Source organism: Crinia signifera, chromosome 4 (assembly GCF_055691185.1).
Source record: "Crinia signifera chromosome 4, ASM5569118v1, whole genome shotgun sequence".
NCBI lineage: Eukaryota > Metazoa > Chordata > Amphibia > Anura > Myobatrachidae > Crinia > Crinia signifera.
The window spans coordinates 133567595-133584105 of NC_139220.1; the positions used below are offsets into that span (position 1 = coordinate 133567595).

A 16511-nucleotide genomic window follows, 5' to 3' on the forward strand; every position below is an offset into this window, starting at 1 on the left:
CTTGTTTCCTCATTTAAATCCCAATCACTTCTGCTGTTTTGTTCATTTCTGTCCCCTCATTGATGTGAGCTTCAAAAACCTCTGTGGAAAAACACTCTGGAGAGCTCTTGACCCAATTGTCAGCTCACCCATTCCTGAGAGCGAGTGTTAGGAATTATGGCTAGCACTCATCCACATAGTCTCATACACCGTACAGTGTGAAAGGGAACAATTTTACTGAGCACGAGAGGCAAATGTATTTTTTAGAACCTGACCATTAAACTATAATGAGTATTAAATAGTAGCTACTGATGAAAACAGTACAGAATGTATGTTTCATTGCTTTGCGTTAATTATCCATGATGTTCCATTAAGTCATAACATGTTTGACTTAATAGCAACTTGAGAGCGAAACTGCAAATGGCCATTCAAAGTCGCATAGCTCTGGGGCTCAGACCAATACTGAGCTGAGGAGGAGCCGAAACCAGTGCTCTGCGGTTGTGGCCATAGCCACATTCATATTGTTCACCCTCTATAGTACAGACATAAAGTATTTCTAAATAAAAAATTATGTAATGATTGCAGAATTCAGATTTTATGACTGACAGTGTGTCCAGCTCGGTGGCTAGTCACCATCATGCTGCTTTTATGTGGTTCCTGTAGCCCCACTTGCCACATTGTTTATACTTCCTGACTTTAAAGTAGCCTCTGCCTCAACTGTGAGCCATAGTGTCCTGTAGGGGGAAAGGTTTCGGGGGTGCCGGATGACTGGCCAACTGTCGGGATTCTGAAACTGACAGTCATTACACAAACATCAGAATCCTGACTGTTAACTTCAAACCCAGACAGTTGGAATCCCTACAGACAGGTGCTATTCTTCCTTGTGGGGGTCCATGACCCCCATTGAGCGAGAATAGAATAGGTGGCGAGAGCAGCAAGCCACTATGCCCACAGTGTGGTGAGCGCAACGGGCCAGCAAGGAGCTTAATTGCACTAGACCTGCTGTCTGAGTCTCTGCAGTTGGGATTCCAACGTCAGGCTAATGACTGTCGGAATCCCGACTGTTGGTGTGTTATATCACACCCAGATTTCGGACGTGGTTTCAACTGGGGTCAGACTTGAGGAACTGAGGAGTTTAGGGATCGCAATATATAGTGAGAGTAAGGGGATTATTAAGATCTTTAGACATGAATCTCAATGATGGAGGCAAAGTGAAAGGGAGAGAATGTGAAAGTTAGAGTCTCAAGATCTGGGCAAGATTTTTAGTGATAGGTGATCGGAAAACTTGGAGTAGATGAAAGACTTGAAATAGGAATGGAGGAAGGAACATAGAGCAAAGCAAAAGCAGAATACGAGGAATTTTAAATTGATGAAGTCAGGGAGAGAGCCTGATCACATCCAATATCACTCAGCAGTGTAACGTTGCATACACACTACATGATTTTTGACCAATATTATATATTTTGGCCCTTCTAAATGATATTGATCAAAATATCAGCCATTGCGTATGCTATGAATTACTAACAAAGATGTGCTGTCCCACCGCTCGTTTAACACTTTTGTTGGTACGCTGCTCAATCAGAGGTCGGTCACTCAGGTGCCAAAAGGGAGGGGTAATTCTGGTTAGGAAAACAACATTTTGTATCCCAATTGTACACTGAGTGAGAGATATCTACATAATAATCAGAGATCTTGGTTGCATATATCTGCAGATATAGGGCTAAGCCCCCAGGCCGTACGTCAAGGCATCTCTGTCACTGGGGGTCCCTAATACTGGGGTGTGGGCCCCCAACATGCCGACACAGGCTGAGTACTCCAGGGCAGCACACAAATGAAAGTTAGTAGGGGTTAATTAGAAGCACATAAGTGCTATATAGGTAAGTGAAGGTGTGATTAAAATACAAAATATATACAATGTGATAGGAAAAAATAAGTGTTAATAAAGTGTTAGGGTGTGCTAACTTGGAGCAGACCAGCCCTACCAACATAGGGGGCACCACACTCCCAAACCCATCCCATTAGCAATAACATATATGTCTGGGCTTAATAGCCCAGTGTAAGGCCACATGATAATGGCGTATAACATCTGAGAGCCAGCTTACCTGGAGATACCCCTGGCTTCTCCAATGGCACTCAGGTGTCAGCAATCCCTCCTAATGCTGACCCATCTATGCCTCTCTCAACTGCACAACACTTTTGTTGGTAAGCTGCTCAATCAGAGGTCTGCTCGTTTATCAAGGTTGTTCGTCTACTGTGCAGGCAGGTCAATTTTCGGATGACTTTCACAATAAGCTAAAAAGTCTAGCTAGATCGTTCGTCGTACATCATATTGTTTGGTTTGTATGCACAATATTGTTTGTCCTGGACACTGGGGAAGTTGAAGGGGAATTGGTCACCACTTGGCCACGACACCTGGTGATAGAGAAACTAGCTTATGTGTAAATGTAAGCAGGGATCCCTTCACAACGGTTTTGCTTATGTATTGGCTATGGTACTTGGACTCTCACTTTAACCTAACATCAATAGAATATTGCGTTAACCCATTCATTTGCATCTGTATATACTATTTTTATTTATTGGTTTATTTTTATTTTTTTATTGACTCTCTCCGTCTGACCATTGTTCTGTTCATACAGTATACAGTAAAAGTACAGTTGTCACTAGTCATCTGCCAGAGATTGTACGGTACTGTATATCCATCCACCGCTATTCGCTCTACAGTACTGGATTAGGGGAGCATTAGCCACCCAGTGGTGAAGATGTGTATTGCATGCTATGTATGTTGTACTTCAACGGCCCTGCCCATGCACCAACTGCAAAGATGAGGGAGGCTCCATCTGTACATGTGATGGATTGCAGGGCAAAATTAATCCCAGGTAACTTACTTTGCCTGCTGTAGAGGAAGCCACATTTACCTTGAAGTAGCATATCTGTGGATTTTTCCATGTTTATTCAGGGAATCAGTATTTTCTAAGTGAGTAGATGGCTGAAGCTACATTTCTGTACTTGGAATTTTATTTCAAATAACGTATTGCAAATAAAATTATGAGATGAATGCTAGAAATATCAGCAATTAGTAATGACAGATTCTAAATTAGATTTCATGGCCGTTAGCAGTTGATTTACTGAACTTCATTCAAAGATAATTTTTACATTCTCACTTTTCAAAATTTTTTCTTCACTTCTTTTTTTTGTATTCGAATATAAAATAAATGGCCACATTATTTTAAACAATTTGTGTAACTGATGTCACAGAGTAAGATAACCAAATCTTTCTCACTAATATGCTGCATAGCTTGCAGTTTCTTGCTCCCACAAAAGTTACTGTGCTATACATATTTTAGAGCATTATACTTTACTTTAACTATTTGGATTTCTGTAAACACCTGGACTTTAATAGTGTAGTTTGGGATATTCTGATATAAGCAGTATGTTATATTTGTCATCTTTGTCCACTACTAGTCTGTAATAACTTGCATCCAACACATTTAGGGCCCATCGCAGTGTTGAGCATACATTGCCTGGGAAAGTGCATATATTTGCCCATATCAGTGGCTTAAGTTTGTCCCAATTGCCCGAAGGCAAGATAAATATTGGTGCCCCCAAATAGCTCAATCAGTAAGGTGCCTGTCTCCAGTAAAATAGTGGTGTGACACTTGCTAAATTATTGTTAGTAGGGGGAGTTGGCCTCAGAAGTGATATAGATGGCTTTCAATTAACTTATTCAAACTTGCAGGGGAGGAAAGGTGCCCTTTTGGGAGCAGGAGCCCGGCGGCAGATGACTCCATTGCCTCCCAGAGTTACACCTCTGGCCCATACACAAATTTGTACAATATGCACACTAGCTGTACTCCTGGTTTGCTGCTAGTTACCTAGTACATGCCCAATACTAGGTATAATACACATGGCTTCTTAATTGATGTATACAGCTCTGCTTAGTCTGCATTTGCCTATGTGAGATCGACCCATTCCAACCTACTGTAGTTTCGTCTCTTCAGTCATAATTGTTGATGTAATTGAAATGCTTGCAATGCCGCATCACCTATTCCCAGGGCAAAGTCATGTTACATTCACTCTGCAATGGCTCTGTATACACACACACACACACATATATATCATTCATTTTTCATTCATATTGTATCCAGTAATTAATCATCAAGCAAATACACTGTTAGCTTTTTATGTCTGAAAAGGGCCTTTAGCACTGTTTCAATGATAAGGATTGTTTTAATAATAATAAATGTACATAGGAAAGATGTTGGGTGACATTCTATGGGATGAGATTTGTGTTATTTGGCGAAATTTTCGCAAAAAACGTCCAAAATCCCTTTTTCGCATATTTAATGAGATTTTACAAAGTGCGATTTTAACTCGCGCCAGAACTCGCATCTAGATGTTTTCCCATTGATAAGTATACAAATCGCATATTTAATGAGATGCGAATTTGGGAAATGTGTCTTAATGGGCCTGCTGGGACTTGTAGTCCACCTGTAAAAAGAATGTTAAAAGAAAACACACACACAGAAAAGTAAAACTTTATTACATACACACACACACCTCACTTTTACAACAATATACTCACCGATCCAGGATCCAGCGCTGGTCACCCTTCTGCAGCAGAGCCGGCTACCCCCGCACTGACAGCGGGGACAACCGGCTTTCTCCGATGCAGCTAACAGCTTCTGTCGCGTTGTCCCAGCGCAACAGAGGCTGAGAGCGTCTTCGGCTTAGCTATGTGTCTCCATGGAGACGCATCGCCCAATCACGCTCTCAGCCTGTGTCGCGCTGGGACAACGCGACAGAAGCTGTTAGCTGCATCGGAGACATCCGGTTGTCCCCGCTGTCAGTGCGGGGGTAGCCGGCTCTGCTGCAGAAGGGAGACCAGCGCTGGATCCTGGATCGGTGAGTATATTGTTGTAAAAGTGAGGTGTGTGTGTGTATGTAATAAAGTTTTACTTTTCTGTGTGTGTGTTTTCTTTTAACATTCTTTTTACAGGTGGACTACAAGTCCCAGCGGGCCCATTAATGCCCCGCATGCTGGGACTTGTGGTTCTCCAAGTCCCAGCCTGCGGGGGAGGTCTGCTGGTACTTGTAGTTCTCCTGTATAAAGCAATGTTAGGATTGAAAGATTTAACCCCATCAGGCCGGCGTCCACTGGCCAGGGACGCTGGTGACAGCCCCGGGCTTCAGCCCTGGACGGGTGAAGCCTGGGGGGGGGACCCATTTATTGGGGGGGTCCCCACTCCTCCAGGTACCCCGTCCAAGGCTGACCAGCGACGGTGCTCATGGTACGGCCGGGGGACCTTATGTAAAAAGTGTCCCCCGGCTGTGGCATGACACTGCGGGCTGTTGGAGTCCGGTGCTGGTTTCAAAATACGGGGGACCTCAACATTTTTTGTCCCCTGTATTTTTGGAACCAGGACCGGTCCAAGAGTCCGGGGCTGGTTTCAGAAATACGGGGGACCCCTACGCTTTTTGTCCCCTGTATTTTTGGAACCAGGTCCAGCTCAATGAGCCCGGGGCTGGTTATGCTCAGGAGGGGGGACCCCACACAATTTTTTATTTTTTTTTATACAAACCCAAAATTGCACATAAGCTCAAATTCGCCCATTTTCATGCCTAAAAATCGCACATTTTCATGCCGAAAATTCGCCCATTATCGCACTCAATCGCACTTTTCTTGCCGGAACACGCACCTCATTAAATATGCGAATCCAAGGCAAAAATGAGATTTGAAAAAAGTGCGATAATGGGCGAAAAACTGAGGTGCGAAAAACTCTCATCCCATAGAATGTCACCCGTTGTGTTTGTCATAACAACTAGATTTTAGCTGTGGAAAATGAAGTACAAGAACCCAGGATATGAAGTCAAGCATTGGATCTGGTTGTGGGAACACCTCCTCCATTAAATGGGGGTGGCTGCTGCTCGTATTATATGATTATTGGGCAGATGTATCAAGCTTCAAAAAGTGATAAAATGGAGACTAAACAGCCAGCCAATCAGCTTCTAACTGTCATGTTACAGACAGGTAAGAGCGCGTTATCACTCTCTATTTTTAAAACTTTTTGAAGCTTGATACATCTGGTGCTATATGTGTAGTAAATGAGTACAAGGATGAACGGCAGAAGGGGAAATCTCAGTCTCCTGAGACCAATATATGAGATTAAAAAGCATCAATGGCAGTATATGAAGTTGCATAAAGTTAATTTAATGTAATTCTCTTTTAATTGTCTTCTGTGTTGTATTTGTTCTTACAGTACTACAGAGCCATTGATTGTCTACCAGTGTAAAATGAGGCTGGGGAATATCTGTAACCAAGCATTATACAAAATGAGCAAAACAGAAGATTCTTCAGTGGCAACTCAGGTGAGAACATATTTAATCCATATATTAAAGTGAATCTATTTCCCTAGACAGTTGGTCATCAGGTGACTAGCAATACAGCACTTAGAGGTGTGGGTGCAGCACTATATAATAACTGCAGGGCTGGGGACATTACGGATGGCCAGAAGCCAACTGAGAGGGGAAGGGGATGGAGAAGAACTGTTGTCACAAAAAACAGCAAGTATTAAGTAACAGTTTCTGCATTGTTTACACCAGTCATTTGGTATGTGTTAATGCAGCATACTTATTGAAGGCCAAGAAAAGGCAGCACGCATTATACCAATCACTGCACTGGTTGTCAAGAAGATTGGAAAACCATGTAGCATTGCAGGCAGTGTTGGACTGGGGCATGAAGGGCCCAACAGGAAAATGCAGTGGTGGTGGGTGGGGGGGGGGGGAGGGAGCAACCACCACAGATGCATGGCTAGCCATTGGTTAAATATTTATAGTAAGTGTTGCTAGTTTATGCATAATCATGTACTTTATTAATAACAGCAATGCGCTGCAGTGAATACACTATAGCCCTGTGCAAAGTTCAATTGCACAACCTGATCCCTAAAGGTGGCCCCTTAGGCAGTAGGAGCCACAGAACGTTTCATCTGCATCCCTGGGGACTAGTTGGACCCTGAATGTTGGTATGGGCAGATGTTTATGTGTGGTGTGGGTGGGGTATTTTAAAAATTTTCGTGTGCGTGTAAAGGGTACAGATGTATCCATTCACGTTGTTGTAATGCAACTTGAGGTATAGCATACTGTACACTACACTATGCTTTGACTTCAATCAGAGCCATGTGTGCATGTGCCTGCCACCCCATTGAAGGAAAATGGAGGTGTCAACCGATGAGTATGCTTTGTGATCCTGCTAAAATACCCTGCATTATGCAGGTCCAAATCATTTCAGATATGGAGCCAGATGCACTAAGCTTCAAAAGTGATAAAATGGAGAGTGATAAACAGCCAGCCAATCAGCTCCTACCTGACATTTTTCAAACAAAGTCTGTGACATGGAAGTTAGGGAGCTGATTGCTTGGTTGTTAATCACTCTCCATTTTAGTGTATCTCTTTTAAAGCTTTGTGCATCTGGCCCTCAACCTGTTGCTTATGTTAATAATATTACAATACAAAAATAGCAATACACAAGTTAAGATGAATATATTTGTTGTGCAATTCTACTTTTTGCCAGTAAGCAATGTACAGAGTGTTTCTTTTTCTGGATCTTTACTTCCTGTCTAATGAAATGTTTCATATTTACCCATTAATAGAATGGGCCTCTCTATATTGTATTGCCTGCTGTTTCAGCTAGTTCACAGCTGTCATGGAATAGTCCGTGCACAGAGCGCCAATGGTGGTTTTAAGTCTAAAAAGCACATCTAGAATATCCTTTGAGTGTACGAGAGGATCTCTCCTCAAGTGTCCACCTAATGGAGGCACTACTTTGCCTGAATAAAGCTTTGTTGATTCCCCATCAATTATAAAATGATGCCTGCAAAAATAAATACATCTACATTAGAGATGTGCAGACTCGGATTCCAGAGATCCGAGCCCCCACGGATGTCATGATTCCGAGCTCGGAGATTCCCGCCTGACTCGGGTCCGTCCGCGTGGTCAGAACGTCATCTCCCAGCGCCGGATTTCGCGAGGCTTTAAATAGCGGCTGCTGCGCCCGCCATCTTCACTCCAGTCTAGTAGTGGGTTGGGAGAGGGTGTGTTGGTGCTGCTGCTGGGGCTTGAACTTGAGCTTGACCTTGAACGCAATATTTTTTATTTGCTGGGGCTGTCTCTCAGTGCTGCTGCAGTGCTGTGTAGTCTAACTGTGTACTTGTAGTACTACTGTCTCCTCTGTGCGGTCTACCTCTGGTGTGCTGTGCTGTAATTATTTTATTCGCTGGGGCTGTCTCCCTCAGTGCTGCTGTGTAATCTGTTCTCCTCTCTGCTTAGGGTGGGCTCTCCCTAGCAAGGAGGACGGTCTAACTGTGTACCTGTAGTACTACTGTCTCCTCTGTACTGGGGCCTACCTCTGGTGCTGTGCTGTAATATTATATAGTACATAGGGGGAGGGGCCCTAAACTGCACACCCTGGACATATGAGGTGCTACCTGCTGAGACTTGTAGTGCAGCAAGCAGGAGGAGGAGTTTGCAGGTGCACACTAAATATATATGCTAGACCTTTTAATATCTTGCTATATTGCATTTGTGGTTTTTAGCATAGTAATGGCCATTAGTATGGGCTTGTCCACCGCATCCAGGTTACCTCAATAGGACAAGTCCCTAACACTACTCTGGGACAGGTCCAGGGCACAGGGCCCCCCAGGCCAGCCCAGCAGAACCACCCCATGGCATCACATTAGTGTGAAATTAAAGTGATAGTAAAAGGGATAGGGGAAATTATATGTGATAGGAATTACCTAGGTAAGAAGTAATAATAAATGTGAAGGGTGCTACATATATATTAAACAAACTAAAGGGGTGATTGAAAGTGTACGATATGATGCCATGGAGCAGCCCAGCAACAGCAGCCCAAAGAGCCCAGCGCCCCAAACACAGTCCCACTGACCAACACTCAGCATATATGTACAGTAGGACTTACCCTCATAGTGCCAAGCTGAGGTGTGCAGTCTTGAATGTTGGGACTCCAACCTAATTAAAAACAATCTGGGACAGGTGGTTGGGGTGCTAGTTAAGGAGGAAGGCGTCTCTAGTTCCTTCCAGTGTGTATGAATACACAATATATAGTACATGGGGGGAGGGGCCCTAAACTGCACGCCCTGGACATATGAGGTGCTACCTGCTGAGACCTGTAGTGCAGCAAGCAGGAGGAGGAGTTTGCAGGTGCACACTAAATATAAATGCTAGACCTTTTAATATATTTGCTATAATGCATTGGAGGTTATTATCATAATGATGGCCATTATTATGGGCTTGTCCACCGCGTCCAGGTTACCTCAATAAAAAAAGTCCCTAACACTACTCTGTTCTATTCTCAACTCCACGCCGAAGTGGATAGTGGGGGTATGAAAAGGTCGGAGGATGCGTACCGCCACCCCTCGCGGGCTCGCTGCGCTCGCCGTGCTTCAGGTTGACGTTGATCGTGGGGTGGCGTTAACAATTTGGGGGGCCATTTCACACTTCAGGGTGGCTATTTGGGGGTCTGTGGGCCATTTAACATTGTTCCCTATGTGAAATCGGGTCAATTGGGCCATTTAACATTGTTCCCTATGTAAAATCGGTAATCGCGTCGGTCGCATCGCATGCGATTTTTTGTCCACATGCGATGCGACCGACGCGATTTACTTTTTACCATGCATTTCTATGTAAAATCGCGGACATCGCATCGGTCGCATCGCATGCCATTATAATGGCATGCAATGTACATGCGATGCCCGCGATGGGCCCTGTTCTAGGAAACAAGTACCAAAAACATTTCATTACACTTGAACAAGAAAAAAATTATTGAGCTCAAAATAATTTTTTTCTTGTTCAAGTGGAAGGAACTGTTTTTAGACAGTATGTACTTTTTATCTTTTTATTAGTTTTTCTGATTTGTCGGTTTGTGGAAATAAAGGGCCTTATTTTGGTTCACTCTTAGAGGCAAATTCCTTCTTAGATGGGTAAAACCATGTGCGCTGCAGGGGGGCAAATGTAACATGTGCAGAGAGAATAAAGGCCCATACACACTTGCCGATTTTCAGGTGAAAATCGGTCAAAACGGGTGTTTTGACCGATTTTCAGGTGAAAATCGCCTAGTGTGTATGGAGCAAAGATCACCCACTAGCGATGATGCGCGCTCCCGCATCATCGCTGTCAAAGTGGGTAATCTGCTGGTAAAACCAGCATGCCTGGCGATCATGGCTTCTTTTGGAACCATCATCGCTCAGTGTGTATGCGGCGAGTGATGATGGTCCAAAGAAGACATTCTGCTGGGCTGGCCTCCATTCCCCTGCTCCCTCCCCCTGTCCCCGTCCTGCTGATTTTACATTGCCGCGGCAATTGTACCCTCCCCCGCTCCCTCCCTCTGACCTGCGCTCCCGAGTCCCGTCCAAGTAGCCTAGGCGCTACTGCACTCCCCCCGCTGCCTCCCCCAGTGCCTCCCACAGTCATACTCACCCGCCCTGCTCCCTCCGGCCGTCAGTCCGTCCGTCCCTCAGTCACTCACAATAGAAGAAGCTGCTGGAGAAGCGCAGAAGCGCTGCTGCAGCTATTACAAGCGAGTACACTGCCACCAATGTTGTTTATGTATTATGCTGGTATTAACCAGCAAACCACTGGCCACCAATGTAATTATGTATTATGCTGGTATTAACCAGCAAACCACTGCCCACCAATGTAAAAAAAAAAAAAAAAAAAGAGCTAGTAATGTATACATCACTGGCGCAGGCCAGCGATCGATACGTTACTAGTGCCACTGGCCACCAATGGAAAAAAAAAAAGCTGGTAACGTATACATTGCTGGTGCAGGCCAGCGATGTATACGTTACTGGCTTATATTTTTTTTACATTGGTAGACAGTGGAACTAGTAACGTATAGATCGCTGGCCTGTGCCAGCGATGTATAAGTTAGCGGATCCGCTGCCCACCAATGTAAAAAAAATGAGCCGCTAACGTATGCATCACTGGCGTAAAACGTTACTAGTGCCACTGCCCACCAATGTTAAGAAATGAGCCGATAACGTATACATCGCTGACACGCCAACATTGTATACATTAGCGGCTCATTTCTTAACATGGGTGGGCAGTGGTGCTGGTAACGTATACATCGCTGGCCTGTGCCAGCGATGTATACGTTACCGGCTCATGTTTCTTTTACATTGGTGGCCAGTGGATCCACTAACGTATACATCCCTGGCCAGCGATGTACAGAATATACATCACACGCCAGTGATGTATACGTTACCTCCTCATATATATATATATATTTTTTTTTTTACATTGGTGGCCTCTGCTCCCACCCTTGGAATTCAAACCCGCCCATTATTTAAATAGCTTTTCTAATGAAAGATTTTCAGCACTCCTGAAAATCTCTTGCTCTTTGGGGAAAGTAGCTTAGTGTGTATGCATTACTTTGGTAAAAGATAAATCTTTTAGAGATTTTGGCAAAGTCTTTTGAAATGAAAATCTTCAAGTGTGTATGGGCCTTTAGATTTGGGTGAGTATTTTGTTTCTGTGCAGGGAAAATACTGTCTGCTTTATTTCTACACTGCAATATATATCTCACTTTGAAGAAAAACCCCACCCAAATCTAATTCTATCTGCACATGTTATATCTGCCCCACCTGCAGTGCACATGGTTTTACCCATCTAAGAAGGATTTTGCCTCTAAGAGTGAACCAAAATAAGGCCCAAAGAGACTGTTGTTTTTAAGAAGATTGTAGAGAGAATACATATTATAAAATCCATATTGAAAAAAGCTGCCTTATATTCCTCTGCATATCCTCCAGAAAATCCAGGACATATATCATCAGCGCTGCAGTTAACCCTTAGACATATTGTTTGACTTGCAGGTGGATTGAGCGCTTGAGGTTGTTTAGACTAATTTTTGTTTTAAAATAAATAAATCGAGTTAATTGCTGGGCAGGGCCATTGTTCTCACTGGAGAACCCTGGCCCTGACAGATTGCCTCAGCACACAGCGCTAACACATCGTTGTGTGCTGAGCGATGTTGCTGAGCGATCTACCATCGCTCAGATCACTCAGCACAGTCGCCGGGTGTGTAGGGCCCTTAACCATACCTCCCAACTTCTGTGTTGACGAAATAGGGACGTATGCAAATGAGGGCGCGGCTTATGCTAATTAGCCGCTACCTCATTTTCATACGAGAATAGACGCTGTGCGCATGCGCACAGCATCTATTCTATTAGATTGGGGGGTCTCCCAACTGCCACCCCCCGCAGCGGGACTGTCCCGCTGTAATCGTGACAGTTGGGAGGTATGCCTTAACTGTGTTACATTGCTGTCTAATTTATCTCTTCCTCTGTTAGTCATTGCTCTGCCACGGCTGATGTAATCTGTTTATTCCTATTACAGTTTAAATAGTATTACGCTAATGTTGCCAGGTGTAATCCCTACAGGCACACATTTTACAATCGCATAATAAATACACGTTTTGCTTCACCTTGGCTGTAATATAGCTCTACTGCCAATACAGTTTAAGCTGTTTATCAGTAGAAATGGCTGTTATGATTTATATTTTTTCCGCTGGCTAGTTTTGGTAATTTTGGAGCCAATACATACACATAGCATCAATACATTCTTCTAGACCTAGCTATTAAACCGTTTTAATGAACTTGGCTAATAAATGAGCTTCTCAACATTTACTTACTGTGTTTACCTAATGTTGCGATTTATTATTTTTTAATAAGATATGATTACTTTAAGATGCTTGTAATTCAGAAACACTACCGAGAGCTATATTTCATGGTACGGAAAACTGGATTACTACCTACATAAAATATTTTACTAACATTCCTCTCCCCCTAGCCAGAGCCACAGGGTCTGCTAAGTGCAGGCGATTTTCTTGGGGATCGATCAAATTAGTTAATCACATTTATGGGATTGGAGGGTTTGTGACAGTCATTCATTCGTATGTAGTCTTTTGGCTGTAGCTTCTGATTGGTTAACTGGCTCTTACATCTCTGGGGTACAGCAGGGGTTGCAAGAAATCCCAATAATGGCTGAATGTAGGCAGGAGGAATATTAAAAAAATCTTAAAGAGGTTTGCTACTGTCTGGTGTGATTCCCGGCATGGATTTTCATTTTAATAACTTATTTTGTTTTGTGGTACCATTTAGGGTCTCCAGCATCACTGGATTCTCCCAGTGACACAGCTGTTTGATAGTGAATATCATTTTCGTGTGGCCACTCCGGTAAGTTCATTTATGTTTGAAAAATGTGTTCCATACAGATGGCAAATCTTGACTAGCAGCACTACAAATTCTAGATTGAGATATTTAGGCTGAAATATGGATTTCAGATTTCACCTGCATATTTCTTTTTTTTTTTTCCCTCACCTACATATTTCCAGGGTTAACCATTCCTGGGTTACAATACAGCCCTGCTGGTCTGTTCATTTTCGTCCCTCGCATTTGAGTCCATATTGGATAGGCAAAGATACTAATGTTAAGTGGCTTTCTAATTGGCTTGCTGCCACTAATTATGCTTTACCATAGTAGGTATTTTGAATTAAGAAGTGGCAAATTATTAGTCATTACTGGCACATATATTTCATTATAAGTGTGCCGAGGTCTGATTATTGAAACATGAGATAGCAGAGATCATATTAATGAAACATAAGAGTTCACATATGTTAGTTTTAGTGTGGGGGGGGTTGTTTTCTAAGGTTTCAGGTACTGTAATATAGCTGCTGCTTTAATTATCTCATCTATACCAGCCTCCTTTCTTCCTGGGCATTTTATCGGCACTTTTGCTGATTTACGTAACTACATGTTACTCTATCTTGCAGTTTGTATTTTTTATATGAAAGAAAATCCAGTTCTGAAAATTGTCAACGATCAGGTTTAGAAATGGTGGTTTGATTTTGATGTATCTGACTGACTTCACAAGGACTTTTACTATGTGTGCTATACCCCTTTCACATCACACTTAATTACCGGGTTCATGCCAGTTTTTTGCCAGTTCGTCCTGGTAATTGGTGCGATGTGAATGGGGTTACCGGGTCCAGCAAACCGGTAGCAACATGGCAATAGGAACTGGTAAAAAAAAAAGGGTTCTTACTGGTTTGTTGCTGTGTTGCTTTGCAGTATGAACAGGTTAATTGGGTTGAGCGACCTGTTTCCCGTTCACACTATGGAGGAGGCAGTGCTTGGAGCCTCCCTCACCTCCGATGTCGCTCTGCTGTGCCCCCACATGACATCAGTGATCTGAATGGCGCAAAATGCAGGGTCGCACCAGGACTGAACCGTTTCAAAGCCCCGGTGCGACCCTGCATTTTGCAATGTGAAAGCGATATTAGTATCGGGTATAGAAAAAAATTGCGTTATATTTCATATAATTTATTCTAGACTGTTGGCAAATCTTATAATATATAAAAGTATATATATAAAAGTATAGGGAAAAAGGTATAATATATGTAGTTTAGGAAGAACAATCGGTACTTGTTTGGTTTCAGGCGGCAGCGTGCGCACACTCTAGCTATGAATCTTGGCAGCTTGCCAAACTGCCTTACTTCTCTTAGCTACGTAATCAGCACAGCGCATTTTTGAATTCTAGCAGCTCGCCAGCTGCTTTACATCTGTAATCTACGTTATCAGCAGCGCGTGCAGTCAGTCAGAAGTAGCGTAGTGTAGTCAGCGTAGGCAGTACTGTTTACTTGAGTAGCGTAGTCATCGTATTTACTGAAAAGCATCTAGCGTCTAGTTCTAAAAGCGTCTAGCGTATAGTTCTAGTCAGAATTAGCATCACTGTCAGAAACAACATCTAGTTTTCACGACTAAGTCAGTCAGCTTGTAGATTGAGCGGTACGCAGTTAGCGTAGTCAGTCAGCTGTTGCGTAGTCAGTCAGCTGGTATAGATTGAGCGGTAAACAGTGAACATTGTCAGTCAGCTGTTGTATTTTGTGAGAGGCAGACATATCACAGAGATGGCTGCAGAGAGGCTGACTATCTTTACTCTGCCTCAGAGTGAGGAGGAGGCAGTGTCTTTTCTTAAGGGGCAGCATTTCCTGTCTGAGACCCAGACCTGCCCCAATGGGCACCCGATGAGGCTCTCTATTAGGGAGTGGATGTGGCGCTGCCATATCAGGGCCTGTGGCAAAAATGTCAGTTTAAGGGCAACACAGTGGTTTAGAGGGTGCCACTTGACCTTCGTCCCCTCATAAGATTTGTTTTCTGCTGGGCTGAGGAGCTGACCAGTGTGCGGTTCTGCCAACGCCATCTCTCCGTGTCCAAGGCCACCACTGTGCAGTATAACAATTTGCTATGGGAGGCCTGCGCTGTCGACCTCTGACTAACTGATAACGTAGATTACAGAAGTAAGGCAGCGCTACGCTGAAAACGTAGCTTAAGGCAGTCTGGCAAGCTGCCAAGATTCATAGCTAGAGCGGCACGTGCTGCCGCCAGGCGCTACGCTGACAATGTAGCTTAAGGCAGTTTGGCAAGCTGCCAAGATTCATAGCTAGAGTGTGCGCGCGCTGCCGCTGTAAAACTAAACATGTACCGAACAATCTTTTAAAGTATAGAGCACACAGTCAGTCATTACTGCTCTGCTCATTATTTACAGAATGATATTTTACATTTTTCTCTCTTTTTCACTAGGATTTTGCAAATTGTTCAACAGATCCAAACTATGCTGGAATCCTCTTCACAGACTACTATTTGTATTTTTACAGAGATTGCAAGTAGAACTTTTCCTCTGTGCTGTATTTTTTTCTCTTCTGTAATACCCTCTGCATCATCCTGTCCGCTGCTACAGGAAAGTGTGCGGGGTCCTAAGATGACATGATTTACTGTGAAATACTGTATTGTGGCTCTAACCCTCACTGCACATTGTAGCTAACAACATCATTCTGCAGTTGGGGTGGAGCCATAATCATGTGATTCACAGCACGTTGTCCCCAGGACATCCCCTCCAGGAACTCAGAGGGAAGTGCCACATAGGTGGGAACTATGCTATGTACATTTTCATTGTCCTACATTTCAATAAACTGTTTATTTCATTGTCCTGTACTGTACATTAAGTATGTCATGTTTAACCTTGTTTTAAATTGTTATGTGTGTTTATAGGGGAATTATGTAAATGGTCGGTTGAGTTTCTCAACCTTCTCCATGCAGTATTACTAACAGCATGTGAGCTGCATTTGTAAAATATATGATTTCTGTAGTTTTCCTCATTTTTTCTTATTTACTTGCTGAGATAAGAAACCGAATACAGTACCTGCTCTACAGAATATGGAAGTCATCCACCTCTACTACACCATTAACTCCAGCCAATGTATTGGTTTAAGGGAAAAGGCTGTTCGCAAATTGGCAAAAGTCTAGACCAGTCGTTCTCAAAGCCAGTCCTCAGGACCCCCCACTCAGTTCACGTTTTCCAGGTCACCTGACAGGTGCACTCAATACTCACTGACCCATTTTAAAAGATCCACATGTGGAGCTAATTATTTTACTTGATTCTGTGAGGTGACCTGCAAAACATGC

The 16511-nt window shown here is 43.4% G+C and overlaps 1 protein-coding gene across 1 annotated transcript in view; it reads left to right on the forward strand.

The window, feature by feature from the left end:
• Positions 1-16121, forward strand: part of MYRFL (myelin regulatory factor like) — a 103205-nt gene extending 87084 nt beyond the window's left edge. The window contains exons 23-25 of the mRNA XM_083182534.1: positions 6237-6345; positions 13149-13223; positions 15630-16121. Coding sequence (XP_083038660.1) covers positions 6237-6345; positions 13149-13223; positions 15630-15716 — 271 coding nt within the window. The 3' untranslated portion in view covers positions 15717-16121. The remainder of the gene's footprint in view (positions 1-6236; positions 6346-13148; positions 13224-15629) is intronic.
• The last annotated feature ends 390 nt before the right edge of the window (positions 16122-16511 follow it).